The sequence below is a fragment of the Myotis daubentonii genome, chromosome 8 (genome assembly GCF_963259705.1).
Source record: "Myotis daubentonii chromosome 8, mMyoDau2.1, whole genome shotgun sequence".
In the NCBI taxonomy this organism is placed as follows: Eukaryota; Metazoa; Chordata; class Mammalia; order Chiroptera; family Vespertilionidae; genus Myotis; species Myotis daubentonii.
Genome location: NC_081847.1, coordinates 12,052,705 through 12,076,597, shown reverse-complemented (window position 1 = coordinate 12,076,597; position 23,893 = coordinate 12,052,705). Strand labels below are relative to the sequence as shown.

At 38.7% G+C, this 23,893-nt stretch overlaps 1 protein-coding gene across 2 annotated transcripts in view; it reads right to left on the bottom strand.

The window, feature by feature from the left end:
• The window catches only part of DPM1 (dolichyl-phosphate mannosyltransferase subunit 1, catalytic), a 56,756-nt gene that overhangs the window by 2,420 nt on the left and 30,443 nt on the right, over window positions 1-23,893 (bottom strand). Inside the window, exon 11 of one of the 2 annotated variants that reach the window (XM_059705303.1) lies at window positions 23,576-23,750. In XM_059705303.1, coding sequence (XP_059561286.1) covers window positions 23,663-23,750 — 88 coding nt within the window. In that variant the 3' untranslated portion in view covers window positions 23,576-23,662. Of the gene's footprint in view, window positions 1-5,387; window positions 5,449-23,575; window positions 23,751-23,893 lie in introns of both variants that reach the window. The other variant, XM_059705304.1, reaches the window with a different exon arrangement.

The following is a 23,893-nucleotide window of genomic DNA, read 5'->3' as shown; positions in this document are numbered from 1 at the left end:
TGGTATTCTTTTTAAAAAAATGATTTGTATTCCTTAAAAAAACAATGTTTTTATTGATTTTAGAGATAGAAGGGGGAGAGGGAGAGAGAAACATCGATCAGTTGGTTGCCTCCAGCATGTGTCCTGACCAGGGATTGAGCCTGCAACCTGGGCATATGCCCTGATTGGGAATCGAACCAGCGACCTTTTGCTGCACAGGTCGATGCTCAACCAACTGAGCAACACTGGCCAGGGCTTGTTATGGTATTTTTTAAAGAAACATTCTTAAATGTTTCTATATACCACAAAAGACACTAATGATTGTGTAACTTGCCCCTCAGCCAGCGCCATTCCTAGACAAAGGCACTCACTTATGGTCATGGAATGAATGCTGAGATGGGAAAAGCTAGGCATAGCGTCAAATAATAGTAACTGTTATATGACTTTAGGGGAATCTTGAAAAATGAAAAGCCTGTATGTGTGGTGAGGGAAATGAAAAGTTATTTAAATGATAAGACCTACCAAAGAAGAAAATTTTTATTCACTTTCCCAAGGTCCTTAAAAGCAATGGTTAAGAAAATACTAAAACTTGGGTGGATGAGAATGTGTATGGCTTCCAATGAGACCATAAATGTTTATTTTAAAAAACCATAACAATTTATCAACTTAATCTAAATCAACTTTACAGTATATAAGGTCATTTTAAAAACCAAAAACAAAGGCAAAAAACAAAAGCTAAAGCATCAAATAATTAAAACTTAATACACGCAAACCTGCTTTTCTAATTAATAATAAAATGCTATTACTCTATAATACCACTACCATTTTTAAACCACAATCATGAAGTCAACTAATCCAAATGTCATATACCATGTTACCTCATTTATTATTCTAATGCAAAAATCAATTAACTATTAAAAGTGGGAAAAAGGGTGAACCCTACTAAAACCAACAGTAACTCCTAGAAATTCTGAATCTGAATATATTACCAGAACTTAGACGTCTCAATATCCTATATAATAAAAGCCTAATATGCTAAGTGTCTGGTCGTCCAGTTGGCCATTCAACCAATCAAAGCATAATATGCTAGTGATATGCTAAGGCCGCTCAAGTGCTTGCTAGCTATGATGTGCACTGACCACCAGGGGGCAGATGCTCTTACCAGGTTAGTTTGCTGCTGTGGTCCGGCCGATTGGGACTGAGTGAGATGGGCCGGACCGACATGCCCTGGAGCCCTCCCACGGTCCCTCCCTGGCTGGCCAACCTCCCACATCCCTCCCCGGCCCCAATCATGCATTGGCGGGGTCATGGCTGGTGAGCATAGCAGCACTAAGGATGTCCGACTGCCAGCTTAGGCCCGCTTCCTGTGAGGAGTGGACCTAAGCCGGCAGTTGGATATCTCGAGGGCTCTTGGACTATGAAAGGGTGCAGGCCAGGCTGAGGGGGACACCCCCCCGCGCAGTGCACAAATTTTGTGCACTGGGCTTCTATATGAAGAACCAAAGTTGAGCCAAAGAGAACTGTATTTCACTGAGAAAAACAGCCTTCTCACCTTCAAGATGGACTCCTACCACTTATAAAGCATGACTATGGTATTCTCTGCACTCTCTGCCATTCAATAACCTGTATAATATCTCACTAAGAGCAGACTTGAAAGTACCTTCTGATACAATTTAATGTGCACTCAAGGCCAAATCTATACCTTATGGAAATGGAAATGCTAAAGAGACGTCTTGTTTCTCTAGTCATTTATAAACTCTCTGTGGGTCAAAACCAGTAGAACTTTTGGAAGTTAATCCTGCTTCACTTCAGAGCAGAGATGTGCCCAGAAGGCAGCCATTACTGGTTTCCTCTGCATCCTGGATAAGTAGCTCAACATCTCAGCAAAACAAATACACCAAGATTTGGAAATGTTGCCACCACCGACGCCACCAGTCCATATAGAAAACATCCAGGGGAGTCAAACTACAGCTCAGAATAAAGGAAAACTCATTCTTCTATGGAAAATACCAGGCATTCTAAGTGCCCACCCACAGCTAAACAAAGTTGTTTGAAGATATCCAAATGAAGCACCTAGGTAGGAACCTGCATGGTAGGTATCCAATTAGTTCTGAAAAAGTGAGTATGCTCATAAGGGAGCTTCATTATAAAGTGCACAATTTATAAAAAGTGACATTTCTGCCATACAGTAAACCTCAAGTTTACTTATTTAGGCTGAATTAAATAGGCTTGTAAATAAAATAATAATTCTGCTTATTGGAAAGTGCTGTATAAAAATGGTTCTTTGCTCTATGATGAGTAACTAGGAGAAACCCAGGTTAAAGTTTATATACTGAAAGATGTAGAATATTCTGAACTAAGATTGTAACTGTCTTCATGACATTTCTAATCTTGGGAATTCCATTATCTGCCCCTTTCCCCACATGGAGGTGTCCTCCATGTATTTGCTTACAGTGGCCTTTTCCCCCCAATATTTTGTTCATCTGGAGCTGGAATAACACATTCATGTGTTAGAATCCTCAAAAGCATTTACAAAGATTCTCCTGTTATTTTTTGTTGTTGTTGCTTTAAATTAAATAAAACAGGCACACAGTATAGGAACGTAAACAAAGAAGGCTTCCCCTACTCCTATCATCTAGGTATGCAGCACCCCTTCCCACAGAAGGGGCCATTGTGTATACTTCTTGAGCTTTCCTGTGCTTATAACAAAACAAGCCAAAGGTTCCTTGAAAGAAAGCCTCCACCAAGCTCTATCAGTTAATGTCAATTATTATCGGTGACAGGTAGAATTCAACTCTTATTTTTTTCCATGCTTGCTGTAAAGAGAAAACTTCAAATCAGTGGCTGGCTCCAGGATTCATTAATGTTATCTATTTGATTACTGTTTAAATATTTTTACAATTACCCTGGCCTCCTCTGCACCCCTCAAAAACCCTTTGAATTAGAAATCTGGAGAAGGTGCCCAAAACTTAAGTGATTAAAGGGTAGGAGCAGAATAATTAGGAAACTCAGTGCCTTGAGATTAAGGACAGCTTCTTTACTTTTGCATAGAAAGAGAGCTAAAAACAAAATATTTAATTATTAGCCTTAGGGAGAAAGATGTCTTACAGTATGTTGAAAACAATATTGTGTAGAGATGGTCTTTGGAAGGAACACAAAGGGATGGGCTTACTTTCCCTCCTTTCTCTTGAACTACCCTTAACTGTCAGGATGGCCATTTTCACAAGGTCAGCACCATTATCCCAATACCAAGGAGAGCTCCCTTCAGCCAAACCATAAACCTCTTAGTTCATGGCATAAAAAAGGGAAAATATCCAATTTAATAGAATGGTACCATTGTTCACCTGTTCATCAATAATTTTCAGAGCACCTTCACTTTGCCAGTCAATAAACTAGGAATAGAGAGATTAACAGCTCACAATTCTTATCCTTCAACAGCCCACCAATTCTAGGGGACAGATCTAGAGCACACAGTAGGCACAAGGTCATTGGCGTAAAGAAGATACTTTGTTTTTGTGTGCCCAACTTCCTCTTGAACCACCCCTGCTATTGATGTGCAATCAGTTAGGAGGAGGCCCTTCGTCCTATAGAGCAGAGTGTATATGACGACTCAGGCCGACCAATTAAGAGTAGTCTATCTCAGTAGACATTGACGGTACAGAGTTGGGCATGTGCCTCAAATAGGGCTGACTGTAATGCTGAAAAACAGAGTCAGAACCTGCCATTTCATGGAGAAAGCAGAAGGTGAGGAAGATTCCTGCCCACATTGCTTAAGCTCCTCAATCCACCTGTGCCTAAAAGCCAGTCCCACTACCCTCTGACTTTTCAGAAATAAGAGCAGACACATTATCATTTTTTCTTAAGCTTTGGTTTATGTCCCTTGTAACCATAAGTCTTAGTAGTCCTGCAGTGGGACATAGAAGAAGTAAGTAAGAGGAAAGATGGGGAATTTTGTGCAAAATAATTATACTTCTAACTGGGTCTATCGGCAGAATAAGAGTTTACCAGAAAGATGTAGTTATTCTAAAAGACGCTTAGGCCCTAGTTTCATTAATAAAAAACACAATATGGAAAGAGTAAAACATTTTCTAAATTCTAAGAATTTGGGGAAAACTCGATGTATTAATAACAGAACTGAAGACAGGTAGCTTTTGGGTAAGCATATAATACCTGATGAGCTAGACCAGCCGTGGGCAAACTACGGCCCACGGGCCGGATCCGGCCCGTTTGAAATGAATAAAACTTAAAAAAAAAAAAAAAAAGACCGTACCCTTTTATGTAATGATGTTTACTTTGAATTTATATTAGTTCACACAAACACTCCATCCATGCTTTTGTTCCGGCCTTCTGGTCCAGTTTAAGAACCCATTGTGGCCCTCGAGTCAAAAAGTTTGCCCACCCCTGAGCTAGACCTAAATAACATTTTTCAGAATGATTTAAATTTATTGTTGAATGATTCAGTCACATTCCTTTTTCTGATCAATCTTTGCAAATTATACCCTCATCTACTGATTGGGGCCAAAACACTGAAGTTTTACTAATTCTGGGCCAAACTCCTACTCACATGCTTTCAGTGATTCAAAGTGCTGCTTTTCCAGATAACTGAAATAAAAATCTAAGATCCATAGGCCTCGGCTACAGATGAATGACAACCATATAAATTATATATAAGACTGATCAAATGCATGTACCACTTTCTCCTCCAAGCAAAAATACTTCTTTACTCCAACTATTAAGAGGATAAATAAAGGCAGAAGAGAGCCTGTCTCATGAGGAAATATATAGGCTGATTCTGACAGGAGAAGGATGATGCAGGATCAGTGACTGTGGACTTGACTGAAGGAAAGAAGTCATTAAGTGGGGAACATAATTATAATCACTTGGCTTGGATCTAGTCAGGTGTACTCAGGATCTTCTGAGTCAGAGAGATGAAGGGAAACCCAACAAATGATAGTGCTAGGTTTTAGCAGGCTCAAGGCAAGGTTTGCAGGACCTGACACACCAAGAGTCAATGGGGCTTGTCTATGTATGATAGTCCCTGCCAGATCAAAGATGGTATAATTTAGTCTCTATTTTTAGGGGTAGAAAAACAAACAAACAAACAAACAAACAAACAAACAAACATTTATAACTGTGCCATTAGAAAATAAGACAAAACCAAACTCCCCCCCACCCCCAATAAAACCCAACCTTAAACCTTTGACCAGGCATAGATAAATAATCAAGCCAGGAGGAAAAAAAAAAAAAAGCCTCCAAATTAAACCTCTCCAGGTTATCCAGGTTATTTAAGCTATTACAAGTGTGGATCTAGCATGGCATTTTCCAGTACATAATTCTGCATATTTTATATTCATTCTTATATGATGTTACCCACGTTACTAATAAGAATGCATGTTAATTTAACATACCAGAATATACAGAAGCAAATATGATCGTGTGTCCTAGTTTCCATCACCCACTGGTATAACTCTAATATAGGAATGGGCAAAAGTACATTTACAGTTGTAATACAAATAAATACAATAATTAATAAATAATAATACAACCCTTTGCCTTACCCTGTATTTGGGAACTGCAATCTAAACATATACCAGTCACAACTAATGCATATTAGCAAATGCAACAAAACAATTTTCATAAGGAAAGCATTTCTAACACTGCATTGAGAGCCAGAAAAGGATGATTACATGTAAGAATGTTTACCCTTCTTCAGGGTAACACCTAAACATAAGCTGCTTAGTCTAAACCAGTGGTTTTTAACACCACCCACCCCACCCTCCAAATCCTTGTTTCTAAAGAAATCTTAGATGAAATATAAAAAAAAATAAAAATGGAGGGGTTTGGGTTGAAATGAAGAAAGAAGTTCTCTGTCCCCAAATATCTCCTTGAAACAGTTACTTGTCTAAACTAAGCTCATAATGCAAACTTATGCCAACCTGGCTGTCTACTGAAACATAAAATCTGGACCTAGTGCGCAATCAATCAAAGCAGGAAATTTGGGGGCTATAGCAGAATTCCAATAGTTTAGTGAAAATACCCCCTAAATATAACTAGTCTGATCAAAACATGGTTATAGGAAGCCCACAGTAAGCCTAAGGATTATAACATAGCTTTTACTTTGATGTTGTCTTTAAAGCTGTAAAGATAAATATAACCCAAATTAACCGTTAAGAAATTCAGACCCTTGATACTTAACTCAAAACAAAGTACAGTTAGTTGACCTTTGCACAACGTGGAGGTGAGGGGAAGTGACTCCCTGTGCTGTTGAAAATCTGAGTATAACTGAACTCTCCCAAATCTTGACCAGAAGACTTAACAATAGACATAAACAGTTGATTAACACGTTTATGTTAATATGTATTAACACACTTGTATACTAATATATACTGTATTTTTATAACACAGCTAAATAAAGGAAATCATAATAGAAAATACATTTATGTACTGTACATATTTATCGAAAAAATCTACATATACTAGTAAGTGTGGGCCCATGCAGTCAACTGTATTCCAATTAATGCTGATGAAAGTATATAACAACCTATAACCCACACTGGGGTTTAAGAGTTAGAAATTTGAAGTTTCTTTAAACAGCTAGGCATTTTAAGAAAATTCTCAGAGAGAATCAAAGCACCAGTTACTTCACTGATACCAGGATGGTACTTAACCCCCGCAACCCCAACAGATTTTGTAATGTCTCTGTGGAAACAGGACCTAGTTAAGATAAAAACAGTTTAGGCAAGAAAGAAAGAAAGATCATTCCCATATTCATACACTCTCTCTTCCTCCTACTTCCCCCCCTCCCTCAGCAACATATTTAATACCTGTCAACATCACTCATTAAGAAAAATTGTGGTCATCATAAAACACTTTATTTTTATAAGCAATATGCACTTATCTTTCCTGACTATTCTGGGATCTGAAGTGAACACAGACACCTTATTTGCTTTTAAGGGTGTCACTAAGTCTATATTTAAATTAAACCAGTTGTGAAAAGGTCTATATATTTGTATTTTTTAGAATGAACCTTGCCCAGCCAGCGTGGCTCAGTGATTGAGCACTGACCCATGAACCAGGAGGTCACAGTTCAATCCCCAGTCAGGGCACATGCCCAAGTTGTGGACCAGATCCCCATTGGGGGGGCGGGGGGAGGAGGGCGGGACATGCAGGAGGCAGCTGACCAATGATTCTCATCCTTGATGTTCCTATCTCTCTCTCCTCCTCTCCCTTCCTCTCTGAAATCAATAAAATGTCAACACTAATAAAAGAGAAAAATGGTAATTGGCGTACGAGCTACCCTTTTCATTGGCTAATCAGGGCTATATGCAAATTAACTGCCAACTAAGATTGGCAGTTAACTGCCAACAAGATGGCGGTTAATTTGCATATGTAGGCACAATGCAGGGAGGCGAAAGGGAAAGCAGGAAGAAGCCCTCTGCCACTGACAGTGATCGGAAACCCAGGGGGGAGCTAAGAGCTGGGGGGCAGGGCAAAGGCGGCCCTGGGGCTGCCTTTGCCCTGCCCCCCAGCCATGATCGGAGAATCAGGCGCCTTTGCCGCCCTGGCCAGTGATAGCAGGAAGTAGGGGTGGAGCCAGTGATGGGAGCTGGGCACGGTCGAAGCTGGCAGTCCCAGGAGCTAGGGGTCCCTTGCCTGGGCCTAAAGCAAAGCCCACGATCGTGGGGCCACTGCAGCTGCAGGTCCCCGCTGCCCGGGCCGGACACCTCAGCCAGAGGTGTCAGGCCTGGGCAAGGGGCCGATCCTGTGATTGGAGGGTGATGGGGGTCAACGCCTGAGGGCTCTCAGTATGTGAGAGGGGGCAGGCTGGGCTGAGGGACACTCCCCCCCCCCCCACACCCAGTGCACGAATTTTGTGCACCGGGCCCCTAGTATATATATAAAAACAAACAAACAAACAAAAAAATGAACCTTGAAAAGCCATGCTGGAACCACCCTCCAATACGTGAGCACACCAAGGTCCCAGACCTACATTCAGTCTGGAAGCAATCATCCTACTCAATCTTTTTATAAAACACAGTTCTGAACAGAAGTAGTTGACCTGTCAATTTCCTTCCTATAAACTTGGGCAAAAGACCTTCCAGATGCCAGAAGCTCTTCATAGAAAGGCAGCTCTGTCTTTTCTCTTTCTCAAGTTCCAAATACCACAGAACAAGTAACTGTCTGACTATCCCAGGGGCAGAATACTCTTTCGGATTAGCAGTTAAAACTGTGCAGCATGACAGAGGTAAGAAAGAAAAGAAAGTTTAGTCTCTACTCTTAATGTGTAGTAGTGTTGAGCCTAAAAAGGGGGGGTTCTTAGAAAACCCTGGAAAATTAGAAACTATTTTGCAAATGAAGACACACTTGTACCAAAAGCTAAATCTGAAAAATGAACATCACTTACATTGCTTAAGATCATCATATTGGAACACTGTTAATAAAGGCAAGAAGTAGGAAGAAAATGTTATATTTTTCTGTTTTTATTACTAACTGCATTGACTTTTACTAGCCTGTTTGATTATGAAAATAAAGTCAACACACCACCCAAATAATTGAGTAAAACATCAAATACAAATTGCCTCTAACTCAGGATAAAAAACACACCTTTGATTTTTTTCAATTTTTAAGCAAATCAATTGTTAAGTTCCACATATAATTAAGTTTTTATAACTATTTCTTTGGTCAGTAGAATATATTTATGAAGGCAGAGTGAGTATATTTACCTAAATAGAGCATTCTGTATGAAAATAATTGGCCACAGGAATACTTTTACCCACTTTTTATAAACAATGTGTGAATTCCTTACACAAACAACTGGGCTCTAAGAGACTATTTCTATGTCTGATCACCTCAAAGGAGAGAAGCACAAACCCTACCAGGCAGCTCGTTTCACACTGGACAGCTCTGTTCACAAGCTTACTCTTTACAAGGTTTTGTAAACTGCCTACAACTCTCAGGTCGCTACAGAAGTCTAATCATTTAGTCACATCACAGCCGTAAGTTTTTAAAACATTTCCTCCCTCCTTTCCAAGTTTTTCCCCTTCTCCAAGTTAACCATGCTCAGTTCTTTTCACCATTCCTTGTGCTACTGCATAAGCCAATCACCAATGAATAGGCTCCAGCTTGTCAATCTCTTTTGATGCCCTGAATTAACTGATATTCCAGATGTGACAAAATCAGAATGTCAAGTGGGATAATACTTCTCTAATTCTGGATATATTTTGAAATTAATGCTCCTGAAAGGTGCATTTGTATTAGTGGAAGGCACTTCACACATATGATTACCCAAATCATTTTTTTTTTTTGCGTATGTGCTGCCTTGTCAGCATTAGCTGGTTCAACTAGTGGAAAAAAGATATTCTATGCTGAATCCATGTCTGGTTAGAAAGGAAGTAACATCAGCTTTCTTTAAGTTATCTCCTCAATTGAAGGAGCATGAACATTCTGATTGCAAAATGAAAAAGAACCAATGTCCAGAACAAGCCTTAGGAAAGATAAGAGATTGAGATTCATAGTCCAAATCACAATATCAACTGCAATGTTACGGAAAAGCAGCGCTTTCAATCGCTGAAAGAACCTATGGGATGTCTAATCTAAACTCTTCTCATTTTACATATTAGCAACTGAGGTGAAGCAACTGGTCTAAAGATGATCAGTTTGTCAGTGACAGAACCGGATCTCATACTTATATCCAGATCTAGGATGCAGCGCTCCCCCCATTACTCACACAGATGAAGCTCTGATCTCTGACATTAATTAAAAGTGAACAACAGCACGTTACATATGTATATCCAAAAAGTGCCACTTCAATCCCCAGGATTAAGTGATGTAAAAATGTTAGCCAAACTAGCTCAAGTGGTGATCCAGAGATTAAGAATGTACACTCGTCTCTGGTTAGATAGTCCAATCACTCCCAGAGAAGAACTGCAACAAGAACTCAGTTCTGAGACCATTTGCCCTAAAGTGCTCTTTACCATCACCGTGGATGCCAACAGTCACTGGATAGTCACATCTGAAAGATATCTTTCTACCCGAACTGTAATGGTAGTATCATGCAAAAGGAAAACCATAACCTTGGTATCCTTAAATAAAACAATAGCTTTAAAAAAAAAAAGGTATGCTATGTTTCTCATTTATCATCTTCTCATTATCAATACTCAAATTGCTTGGGAAAGCAGAGGCTTTGGTGATTTTTTTTTCTTTTCCTGGAGGGCAGGGCTAGACAGGAGGCTAGTCAGCTCGTAACTGCCTCTTTAGCAACTTTCCCCCCAAAAGTTCCATTCATTTTTGTTAAAAAAAAAAAAAAATTGAGAAATGAAACATACATCCACAAAACAGTAACAACAAACTTGTACATTATCATTATCATCAGTATTCATAATACCCAAGGAGAAACAACCCAAATCTTCAACTGACAAATGAATAAATAAAATACGGTATATCCACACAATGGAATATGATTCAACCACAAAAAGGAATGATGTACTGATACATGCTCCAACATGGATGAACCCTGAAAACATTGTTAACTCAGTCACAAAAGTCTACTTATTGTATGATTCCATTTACATGAAATGTCTAGGAAAGGCAAATCTTCAGAGATAGAAAGGAGATTAAAGTTGCCTAGGGCTTGGGGATTTAGAGGAAAAAATAGAAGGTGACTGCTAACTGGGTACTTTGTAAGTAGTAAAAATATTCTGTAAGTGATTCTGGTGACAGTTGCACAACTCTGTGAATATACTAAAAACATTTAATTGTACACTTTTAATCAGTGAATTGTATTTCAAGGAAGCTGGTACCCACCCTCCCCCCATCAATTAGGCCTAGTATATGATTACAAAATATGGATAAGGCAAAGAATAAACAAAAGAAGCTTTACACAAAGACAATAATAGTTAACACTGGGATAATATTTATCCTTCCAGATTTTTATGCACGCATACATTTGTTTTTCTTTAAAAAGAAACAATCTATTTATTTCAGTGTTTATACAGGCAGCAAGAAAAGCAATGTTGCTCGAAAATTTTGCAAATTTCTATTTTAAGAACTGTGTTTTCCAATAAGATAGATATTTATCATAAATAGCTATTAAGCTTAAAATACACTTAATCTGAACTGAGCTTATTATTTTGATTATTTATATTGTGGTAAAATACACATAAACACCATTAAGATGGTAAATTTTATATGTGTATAGTTCAATAGTATTGAATAGTTAGAACATTGTGCTATCATCACTACCACCATTGCTAGAACTCTTTTCATCTTGTATACTGAAACTCTATGCCCATTAAACAATAACTCCCCATTTCTCCCTCTCTCTGTGCATCTGCCAACTACCATTCTACTTTGTCCAATTTTGACTACTCTAAGTATTTCATATAAATAGAATCATAAAATTATGTCTTTTTGTGACTGGCTTATTTTACTTGGCATAATGTCCCCAAGGTTTATCCATATTACAACATATGTCAGAATTTCCTTCCTTTTTAAGGCTGAATAATATTCCAGCTATGTATACACATTTTGCTTATTCATTCATCTGTTAATGGATACCTGTGTTTTTTCTATTTTTTAGCTATTGTGAATAAAACTGTTATGAACATGGCTATACAAGTATCTTTTCTAGATCTTATCGTATCACATAATTCTATGCTTCTATAGCAGCTCTACCTTTACCAGTACATCCCACCAACAGTACACAATTCCAATTTTTATCCACATCCTCATCAACGTTTGCTGTTGACTTCTTTTCACATGCTTATTGGACAGTTGTGCATATCTTCTTTGCAGAAATGTCTGTTCAAGTTTTTTGCCCATTAAAACATATTCAGGATTTCCAATGTTTAGTATAAAATATACAAAGTACCTCATAAATATCTTTAGAAAAATATTGATTTTAAAATATCAATACTTTGGATATACTGAGTTAAAATATTTTAATTTCTTATTTTTTAAAATGTGGCTACTAGAAACATAGATGAACCCCAAGGGTTCATTTATGAAATGAAATGAAAGAAGCTAGTCACAAAAGGAGAAACACTGTATGATTCCACTCCTATGAGACATTAAGAGTAGTAAAATTTAGAGACAGAAAGTAGAAGGGTAGTTGCCAAAAGCTGAGGGAGGGGTGAATGGTATTGTTTAATTGGTATAGTTTCAGTTTTGCAAGCAAAAAAGTTCTGGAGATTGATGATGGTTGTAGCTGCACAACAATGTGAGTGTACTTAATGTCACAGAACTGTACACTTAAAAGTGATTAAAATATTGTTATACATATTTTATAATTAAAATTTTTGGTGCTCTCTCTAGGGAGCACATCCATATCTTCCTTCCCTCTCAGGCATGCATCTCCTAAACTCTAAGAGCACCCAAGAGATTTGCAACCAGGGGAGCAATGGGCAGGGGCAGTTCATCCTGGGCTAACCCCCTGAACCTGTCTCCAAGGCCATCTCTGATTCTTCAGCGAGCCAACAGCAGCCTGGCCTTGGCTCACTTCTGTCTTTACTTATTTCTCAGTGAATCAAAACAGCCCTGCATAAGCTCATTTCTTTCCTATAACATTTCTAGAGTCAAAGCAGCCCCACTGCCTAGGCCAGTGATGGTGAACCTTTTGAGCTTGGCATGTCAGCATTTTGAAAAACCCTAACTTAACTCTGGTGCCGTGTCACATATAGAAATTTTTTGATATTTGCAACCATAGTAAAACAAAGATTTATATTTTTGACATTTATTTTATATATTTAAATGCCATTTAACAAAGAAAAATCAACAAAAAAATGAGTTCGCGTGTCACCTCTGACACGCGTGTCACCTCTGACATGTGTTTCATAGTTTTGCCATCACTGGCCTAGGCTATCTCCTGTTGCCTCTTCTATCCTAAGCCCATCCTTGTTTCACTGTCCCCAACTTTCATGAACATACTCTCAAAATCACCGGGACTCACCTTGTGAAATCTTTCCTGCATGAAGTCAAGAATCCACACACTGCCCTAACCAGTTTGGCTCAGTGGATAGAGCGTCGGCCTGCGGACTGAAGGGTCCCAGGTTCAATTCTGGTCAAGGGCATGTACCTTGGTTGCGGGCATATTCCCAGAGGGGAGTGTGCAGGAGGCAGCTGAATCGATGTGTCTCTCTCATTGATGTTTCTCTCTATCCCTCTCCCTTCCTCTCTGTAAAAAATCAATAAAATAAAAAAAAAAAAAAGAATCCACACACTACCTGTGGCCCAAGGCAGACCTGCTCCATCCTGGTTCCAGTCCAGCAACATTCCCAGTCCCTTTTCCTCGCCCCCACCCTCATCACTTTTTAATAATCCCCTTTGTCCCAGGATCTACTTCTGATGAATCAATCTAAGACCAAGTATAGTTCGCTACAAACCATCGCAGCTGCTTTGTACTGTGCATGTGCTGTATGATCACTATTGTCAAATGCCCTACAAATTAAGCTTCACTTAATTTGCATAAAAGTCCCGTCATTATTACTGGGAAGGGGACCTGGCTCTGAGCAGGTCTGCCTAGGGCCAGCTGGTAGTATGTGAGTTCTTGACTTTGTGCAGAAAAAATTTCACAACAGGAGCCCAGGTAAATTTTAGAGGACGTTTATTAAAGCTGGGGACAGTGAAACAACAAAGGGCCTAGGACAACAGGAGAACTAGGAGGGGGAAATGAGCCCACCAAGGAGTCAGAGAAAAAGAGGCCTTGGGAACAGGTTCGGGGGTTTGCCTGGTATGAACTGCTGCTGCCCACAGCTGCCCTGGTTGCAAGCCTCATGGGGTCCCTTAGAGCTTAGGAGATGCTTACCTGTGGGGGGTAAAAAGGGTAGGGGGTGCGGGCATGCTCCTGGGAGGAAGACCTTGGGTGGGCCCTTTATTTTGAGGTGTTTTATTTTTAAAAAATATTTTTTTATTAATTTCAGAGATCAAAGGAGAGAGATAGAAACATCAATGAGGAGAATCATTGATCGGCTGCCTTCTACACACCCCCTACTGGGCATGTGCACCAGTCCAGAATTGAACCTGGGACCCTTCAGTCCGAAGGCCATTTTGAGGGGTTTAAAGGCTGAGCATTTAGGGAAGAATCAATAGAATATTCATCTGCTTTATGCTAAAGTACCAAAATGAGATTTATTCTCTTAACTTCATCTGTCCTTGGGTGTGGTTGCCAAATGGCACTACTTGGACTTTTACTGCCTCCCTAAGTGATTTAAGCTATTTACCTTCTTTCTGGTTGGGGAGGAATGTCCTAGGTTTAGGGAAGATAGGACTTACCATGTGGCTGCAAAGTGCTGTTTAAGTGTCTCAGTTTCCCTATTCTTATTCTGGCTTACTACCCTGTCTCAACACCATTTTGGAGAAGAGAGAAACAGGCTCCGGAGAGGTACAGGCAGGCAAGGTCATTCAGGGGATGAAGGGCAAAACTGGGGTTTGAACTCAGGTTGTCCTATGTCAATATCTCTGGCTTTAACCACTATATTTTCCCATCTCTTTATTCATCTGTGTCCCTGACACAAAATACAGTTTCTGGGCCTTCATGTTTCCTTAGTATGTTTTTGTTAGTCATAGTTTTCTGAAGAAACAGAACCAACAAATATAACAATGGAGATTCATCATAGGAATTGGCTTTTGAGACTATGGAGCCACAATCTGACATCTGCAAGCTGGACACCCAAGAAAGCCAGTGTAATACAGTCTTGAGTCTGAACCAGGGGAGCAATGGTGTGGGTCCCAGTCCGAGAGGAAAGGCCAAGAGTGCCAAAGTCCAGGGGTAGGTCAAGATGGGAGAGTAAATTCCCCCTTCCTCCACCATCCTGTTCTATTCAACCCTCAAAGATTGGAAAACACCCACCCACATTGGTGAGGATGGATCTCCTTTATTCAGCTTACCAATTCAAATACTAATCTCTTCCAGAAACACCCTCACAAACACAAGCAGAAGATACATAAATAAACGCAAATTTCCAGACCATTTGGGACAATATTGAATGAGTGACTCTATGGTCATATATTAACGTCCCCAAACTGTTAAGTACTTCAAAAAAATCTTAGTAGAGAGTTCACTTTTCTGGCAAATCTGCTCCAATCCAAGAGGCCAGGGAACAGTAGTATGTAGTAAGTCCTCACTTAAAGTCATCCTTAGTAGATTCTTGGAGCTGCAGTGACAAGTTGTAAAACAGAACCAATTTGACCATAGAGCTAACTGACATAAACAGGAATTAAGTTATTCCAATATTGACTTCTCACCTGAAACCATGTTGATTGTTGAACAAAACATTATTCGAGAACCTGCTATATCTCACTTTGTCCATATCAAAAGCTCCAATTAACTCTGCCTTAACTTAATAGATTTAATCCAGCTGGGATTACTTTAACAAATTCAACTTTTTTTTTAGTTTTGTAAAACTGAAATGACTCTAGAGTATGTAGTGGTACAGAGAAAGATTACAGCCACTCCAGACCCACTCAATCTGAAAGGTCTGCAAAATCACCAGAGCCTTAGGTATAAGGTAATGATATTGAAGCATTAACAAAAGGATGAAGAAAGAAGGTTCAAGGGTAAAGCCTACAGCCTACATCAAAATTTGCTTTCATGGACAAAAATTTAGCTGAGCTATCAGCCACATGTAAAATATTTTACCTCATAACTTCAAACTTCTGTAACAAGAAGGTGACAAGCACAATAAAGCTCTCCTCTGCCAAAAAAGAAAGATGGTATGATATAGTGACTAAGAACACAGCCCTAAGAGCTGGACAGATCTGTTTAAATACTTGCTCTGCCACTTACTATTTTTGTGACCCTAAAAATGTTCCTTAACTTCTGGAGGTCTGTCTTTTTGTTTGTTTGTTTTTGTTTTTTATGGTATAACCAAATGTCAGAGGATTAAATGAGATGATGCCAGTTAATACTTAAAAGCAGTTGTCATTATTACCTTAAACCAGATCAGATACCGGGAAAATCACTCTGAAAAGTATGAGTTCACACCAGAGTACAATCTTTTAAAAAGCAAGAAATATTATTATTCCTGAGAATCAGATGTGTTTGTCATACATTTGTTCTTGTACACATTATAATGTGCATTCAAACTTACATATATACATATAGTATTATTTTAATACATGTGTGAACCATTCATGTCCGAGTAAGCATATCCTTAAACTTTACAGAGCTGTGGCACTTAAAATGCTTATGCAATAGAACACCTGCAAATACCCAAAATAAACCTACATGACTTACAATTACATAGAAACATTAAAAGTGTGATATAGGTTTTGCATATTTATTTAAAAAATATGTGAGTCACTCCTCTTTTAAGAAGACTTTCAGATTAAGAGACTAGTGAAAATGCTATTATATTGCTGCTTATCCTGCTACTTTGAGATTTCAAACAAGAATCCTAGCTATGACCACTAGAATTTCTAGAACAGCAATGGAACCAATAGTTTTCAGGGTTACTTCTGAGATTGTGCTGAGAGACTCTAAGACATGAATTTGGATGGAGGGAAGATGACGCCTGAGGGACAAGATAAAAGCTGAGCAACTACAACCAGAGGTGTGACCTCCCTCCCCTCACCCGCAACCCTTAATTTTATATACTAGAGTTCACATAAAATTTATTTGAAAGGGAGAAAGATGCCTTACTGCTTAATAAGATTGAGAATATCTCTAACATCCCAATCTAGCTTTAGGGAGTATGAGATGGAGAGCATTTCCCAATTTACTACTTTTAAAACAGGCATTCCAGCAAAGCAAGGACACATTGTGGGACATGATTCTAACACTTTGCTGTCTACATAAGAACTCCATAGAGCTGCTTGCTGTCAATACAGGTGGAAAACCTGACTTACGAGAAATGTGAAAAAAAGGAAGCCAATTCACACTGGGCCTAAGAAGACATCCAGATATGTCCTCTGGAATCATTCCAGAAGCATGCGGCTGGCCTTGGCATCTAAATGGCGTAGGACAAAAGTAGCTTATTTTCAACCCCTTAAAAATTTTTCCATGCTCTATCAAAGTGGTGGAAATCACTTTCCCATAGTAATGGGGAATGTACTTTTCTTACCATTCTTGAAAAATAAAATAATACATTTAAATTATCAAGTTTTTCTTTTTTTAAAAAAATATATTTTTTATTAATTTTAGAGAGGATGGGAGGAGAGAAAGATAGAAACATCAATGATGAGAATCATTGATCGGCTGCCTCCTGCATGCCCCCCACTGGGGATCGAGCCTGGAACCTGGGCCTGTGCCCTTGACCAGAATAGAACCCGGAACCCTCCAGTCCACAGGCCGACACTCCATCCACTAAGCCAAACCAGCTAGGGCTCTTACCAAGTTTTTCTAACTCATCTTCTAAAGTCAAGATTAACCAAAGCATTCTCTGTAGTAAAAACATTATTCTTATAGGTTTTGACATTTGATGGCCAATCCCCACATTTTCTGCAGTTTTGTTTTTCTTGATTTTAAGTCTAATGATCTTGAACCAGGATTCTGAGCACACCTTACATTAGGACACTCCAAGTCTCAATTCACCTTTCACAAGAATAAGAATTCTAATTGTTGACTTAAATTGGTACTTCCAATTTAAAAGTTTAATACATTTTGCCATATTTCCACTAGACAGAAGTTTCTTCAGATACACCAGGTTTCAAAAGATGCCACTCATGCAGGTTTCTCAACTGTTGCCAGCTTTTGCCAGAAAAGGAAAGCTTTACAGATTTTCAAGGGAAGCACATGTTTCTGCGAGCTCTTCAATGCAGTGTAAAGGGCTCAGAAAAAGACAGAAATGGCAAAAGGGTAAAAACCAGCAATTATCTGTCTAAGCAAAAATAACTGCTCACAGGAGAGAAGGAATAAAAAACTGCCCTAAACCAAAATATTGAGAAAAGTAACAGGACCATAACCAAACTTTCTTTTTAGATCCTCATATAGGTAAACTTCAAACCAGACATATGCTACTTCAACTACTACCATCACAGTTTTCATCTACACTGTCCTGGTGGGGGTATAACTGTGGAGCCCATTTGGGATCCTTGGGCGGTAGCTGACATACAAGCACAGAACATCACTATGAAGTTATGACACATTCATTTGAGCCCCCATAAACCAAACAGCTCATAGGAGCATTATAAAAGCCAGTGTTCCAAGCACAGGTCTGGGGACCAGCTCAGCTGTATTCTGGGGGCTCACTTCATTATTGCACCTGGTATTGCCTTAATTTCCCTGCTTGTGAAATAAGGACAGTCCTGAGAGAATTGAGAATGGTTTATAAAGTACTTGAAAAATAAAACAGGCAAGCCATCAATATTATTTTACTAGTGTCCTGGTGCACCAATTCATGCACATTGAAAGAAAATTAATTAGAATATTTTAATATCATAATAAATATTTAATAAATAAGTACTTGTCGATGACTGTTCTTCAGACATTTTCTGTCGACGACGCCGGCTTCTTTTCAGCTTCAGCGATACCTTGTACCAATCGTTTTTCTTCAGACATTTTCTGTCGATGACGTCGCTTTCTTTCAGCATCAGAGATATGTTGTGCCAATCGTTGTTCTTCAGACATATTCGGTCGGCGACGCCGGCTTTTTTCCGCTTCAGAGGTACGTTGTGGCAATAGTTGGTCTTCAGACATAGTCTGTCAACGATGCCGCTTTCTTTGGGCTTCAGAATGTCAACAAAAACAACCAAATTTATGATCGACACTGACAGATCGAAACACACGTGTGCTATTGGCGCCAGCGAGAGCTTTATATGTATCGTGCATGCGTGAGTCAAGTTAGCCTTTTATATATATATATAAACTTGCTTAATTAGACCTGCTTTCTGATTTAGCTAAACTTTTTCCAGCCCAGTGAAGCACCCCAACTCTCTTTCAGGTAATTGCAGCAACACAGCAGTAAATATCAACATGAAGCAGGTTATTATTGTAGATCACGTAGGGAAAACAAAGGGTAAAATATTTAACTGTAGCAGTCAGTGTTTGACTGTATTCTGTGCAGTGAGAAAAACTGAAGTCATTTTCAAGTTCTGTTATTTCTTACTTCTTTTCAATCGGGTCAAGTTCCTAAACTTTCTAAATCCCCATTTTCCGGCTAATGAAAACAGATTTTACTGAGTCTCCTATCTACCTACTCCAGGACTTCTGTGAGGATCAAGTGAGATGAGGCATGAGAAAACGCTTCACAAACATTTGGTTAAACTGTAAAATGTTTGCACCTGGCTATAAAGCAAGTCGGTTCCTGGGCTGAAGAAACTCCAAGGAGGCTAGTCGCTAGGGAGACAAGCCGGGCATTGCTATATAATGTCATTACCCGGTGCCCACAGCGACTGTTTCTGGGTTGGGCTGTAGGCCACATTTTGTGCCATGGGGTCTTGACAGTGTTGGCTGCGATTTGGTGGGGTGTCGCTCTGGGGTGGTGGCGGGGCCACTTGGGGGAAGCCAAGCGTTGGTTTGTTGGCTTCGGATCCATGGTGCTGTTTATTTTTAAATGGCCAGTGTGCGTCCTGGTAGCTCCTGCATTGAGCATCTGCCCCCTGGTGGTCAGTGTGCATCATAGCTACCAGTTGGAGGGAAAGATGGACACTTAGCCTTTATATATATAGATAATACCACAAAGGCCAGCAAGGGAGCCTTTACACTCATCCTTATTAAAGAAATCAACTAAGTCATATGAGAAATGTCACATAAACACAACCCAAAGTTGAACAACTCAATTACAGATACACCTATCCCTACTGAAGAGGGAATTAGGATGTGAATTTATTTTCAATTCTAAGGGCTAATCAAACAGTGATGAGCCTTTTATAGATGATGTGCATGTTTTTGAGTTAAACCTTAAAATTGTAGTATATGTTCACGGAAGTCTTCCCTCAGAAAAGTCTTAAAAATCTTTTTTGCTCTCCTTTATTTCTGAAACACCAATGAAATTCTTAAAATTTTAGAACTCTTTAGCTGCTCTCTTGGAACTATGCTAGGGATCAACAAAAACAAGGAAGTCTGTGAGTGCATCTTAAAGAACTCCTAAAGGTAGAGGAGAGTGAATACATAAATGGAGATGAGGGAACCCAGAACAGAAATAGTGCTAAGAATTTTGCATTTTACACTGATCAGAAAAAAATGTACTCTCAGTCAAAACTGGCACTTTAAACAGTTTGCTCACATTTTATCTGTAACTTTACACACACACACAGACCCACATAACCAGGTTCACATATATTATCCTGTCCTATATAATAAAAAGCTAATACGCAAATCGTCTGGACAGCAGAATGACCAGTCGCTATGATGCACACTGACCACCAGGGGGCAGACACTCAACACAGGAGCTGCCCCCTGGTGGTCAGTGCACTCCCACAGGGTGAGTGCCGCTCAGCCAGAAGCCAGGCTCACATCTGGCGAGTGCAGTGGTGATGGCAGGAGCCTCTCCCGCCTCCGCAGCAGTCGGACACCCCCCAAGCTCTCAGACTGCGAGAGGGCCGCATGCCGGGCTGAGGGACACCCTCCACGTGCATGAATTTCGTGCACTGGACCCCTAGAGAGAGAGAGTGTGTGTGTGTGTTTAATATATATCCCAATTTGAGAAGCCTAATAACATATGAAGGGAGTCTTCTCCTCCCAATGAAGCAGAACATGGATTCTCATTTAAGCTGATCCCTAACCTGATAGAAATCAAAGGTAGGTCATGACCAAAACACATGTATAAGAAGCACTAAGAGAGTGAAGGAACATAATCATATCCTTCCTACCACTTTCTAACTAACAAGGTAAAAAAAATTAAAAAATAATAAAAAACCATGAAGTTATGATGGAACTATGGCCATTAAAGTGGGCAAAACATAGATGGCTTCTCTTATAAAGTGTCTCAAAAATCAAGGTGGTTTAAGTGCCAATGTATAAACAAGAAACAGCCTTTACACTCAAAATATTAATTCAGTTAATGTGGAACTTCGGTTCATGACAGTTTCAAATGCCAAGTTTCCAAACTAACAACATAATATGTATAACTGACAGCAGTGCACATCAGTAAAATATGGGATTTGCTCCAGATTTAATACCACAATCTCTTACAAAATGAAAGGGAAACTGTGAAAGTTTATGCAATGTTAATAACACATCAAACTGTTAATCAAACTATAATTAAATTATTTATAAAGAGGAACGATATTTTTCTTAATCTTCATGTCATTTTAGACAAGTTAATGAAACTTAAACTTTCATGGAAAGTATTTTACCTTCTGGAAGACATAACAGGGTTATGACATTCATTTAAGGTGAAACTCCTTTGGAAGTCGAGGCTGAAGAAGTAGCTTATTACGCAACAGTATTGGGCAACTTGATGTAAATATAAAATTAATTTCTAATCTTATTAAATAAAAAATTTTGTACTTTCACATCATTTACAAAAAGTTTATTTCACTAAGATTTAAACAGGTTATTTAAAAAACTCTAGTGTTTAATTCTGGTATCTTTTTCTGCACTTAATTTCCAAGTCTAAAACAGTAGACTGTATTTTGTGTGTGTACACACACACACACACACACATATTAATGGAATTAATCTGCCAAGGTCTATTACAACTTATATACCATTCTGGCATTTATATATTTCTCAAAAGAAAAAATACACTTAAATTCTGAAGATTTTCTTTTCTCTTTTCTCTATTAGTGCCCACTAAATGGGTAGTCAGAATGTGTACATCTTAAAAATATCAACCAACAGATTGTTGAATATTTAAAATTTCAAAATGAAAGATTTTTAATATTCTCCAAAATTTTTAAGTAGTTACAAGGAAAGCAAAACCATAGCATACCTTACATAATCATGCTTTTAGTAATCAAATAGAAACAATAAATGTATTTATGTTAAAATGAAAATCAAAAGCCATTTTATTTGATAAATCCTTATTTATTATTGGTTGTTGACTTGGGAGCAAGCAAGTACAGACTCATGGAAAGGCTTAGTCTAATGAGAGAATCTTTAAAGTTTTTAGAAGCTTAGCAACTCTTGAGATTGGGTCATCAAAATAAGAGTAACTGAGAATTTACTTGACAATCTCTTAAATATGATGATTTTTTATTTTAATATAAATAGTTCTGGAACTTCTGCACTTTGGCTTAAGGGGAAAAAGGGAAATTTAAGCAAACAAATGAACAGTGTTATGTGTAAAACCAATTGACTTCCAGACAGGTAGGGTGAGGAGGGAGGGGTCTTTAGATTCACAGCCCAATCACTTATATTTTCTATAGAGACTGTAAGAACCCAAATAAAAAATTTAGTTTGTATAATGTACAGCAACCTCTGGTAAGGTAGTCTTAGAAAATTTTCAACAAGGGCCAAGATAAAGAAGGAATTTCTACTTAATGTTCAATTAAATAGGATAGGCTACCCATACCCACCCTCTAGTTAATTGAGGCTTTTTTACTATACTTTAATGGACCCTCACAATTTACCTAAATTCTAGCCGTCAAGCCCAATTGCTTGACCTTTTTTTTGAGTGTCAAACCAGGGAAACCTTTGAAACCACAGAATGCTTTTAAGAGCTCACAGCAACTGTAGAGGAAAAACGGCTATTACCAATAATGTCATCAGTTAACACTATCTTAAATATAGAATCTTTAAAAACTTCATCTCAAACATACCCTCAAATAAGAAACTGTCTTCAAATTACTCATTTAAAACTATGTGTAGCCCTAACCAGTTTGGCACAGTGGACAGAGTGTCGGCCTGCGGACCGAAGGCTCCCAGGTTCGATTCCGGTCAAGGGCATGTACCTTGGTTGCGGGCACATCCCCAGTGGGAGGTGTTCAGGAGGCAGCTGATCGATGTTTCTCTCTCATCGATGTTTCTAACTCTCTATTCCTCTCCCTCTGTAAAAAATCAATAAAATATATTAAAAAACAAAACAAAAACTATGTGTAATATATCAAAAACCAAATATAGATCAAAATATTTAACAAATACTAAACAATATTTAAAACTTACAATACCCATTTAGTTTACATATCTGATTCTTGTAATTACTAAATAATTTAAAAGATAGTTAAGTTTCTAATGGAATACCTGAACGAAACTGCCTCCTTTTTCACTCACCGAAATGTTACTTGGTAGCAAATGTCCAGTGAAGTCTCCCTTAAGCACCAAAGTGGTCAACTACATATCAAATAATACACCCATTCATTTCCCCATAAATTTATTTTGGTGTATCTATATAAAATACTTGAAGTACCCCTGAGTATCAACAACCAGTCAATCTCTGGTAGCAAGTACATGTTCATGGGAAAGCCTGTTCTGATCCGAGAATCTTTAAGGTTTTTAGAAGCTTAACAACTTGAGATTGGATCACCAAAAGAGCATTAACTGAGAACTTAACATACTTTATGTTAAGAGTGCAGACTACAAAATATTAAAATTTTTCTCTTAAACAAGTCATAAGTCATTTGTTCAGAACCCACAAATGCAACCATCTCTAAACGGTTCCTTGAGGAATGTGGGTAGGCTAAAATTTTGGAAGTGTTGGCTTTGGTGGTGACCAACGAGGAAGAAGTCTCTGGCTTCCCTGTTGCTGCAGTTCCCACCCTCCAAAATGAATATACCCACCAGTGTGAATTGACAATGTGGTCCAAAGAGCAAAGCAGGAACGCAGTCCAGATCCTCAAAATAGTAGTACGGGGCATAACCACTAGGCTACATGTCTAGTTCAGTACAAAAAGTACAACCCTGTGCATCATGGTGCAACAGCTGGGGCCTAGGTTTCGCATTGTGCATCTCACACCTATGGAAATAACAAGAGTAAAATCTATAGAAATTAACACAGCCTAAGAAGGTAAGTGTTCACCAAAAGACCAGTGTCAACACTTTTGCAAAGGTGGTTGGCTACTAAGATAATGAGTGGCAATTACAATCCCAAAGTTGAAA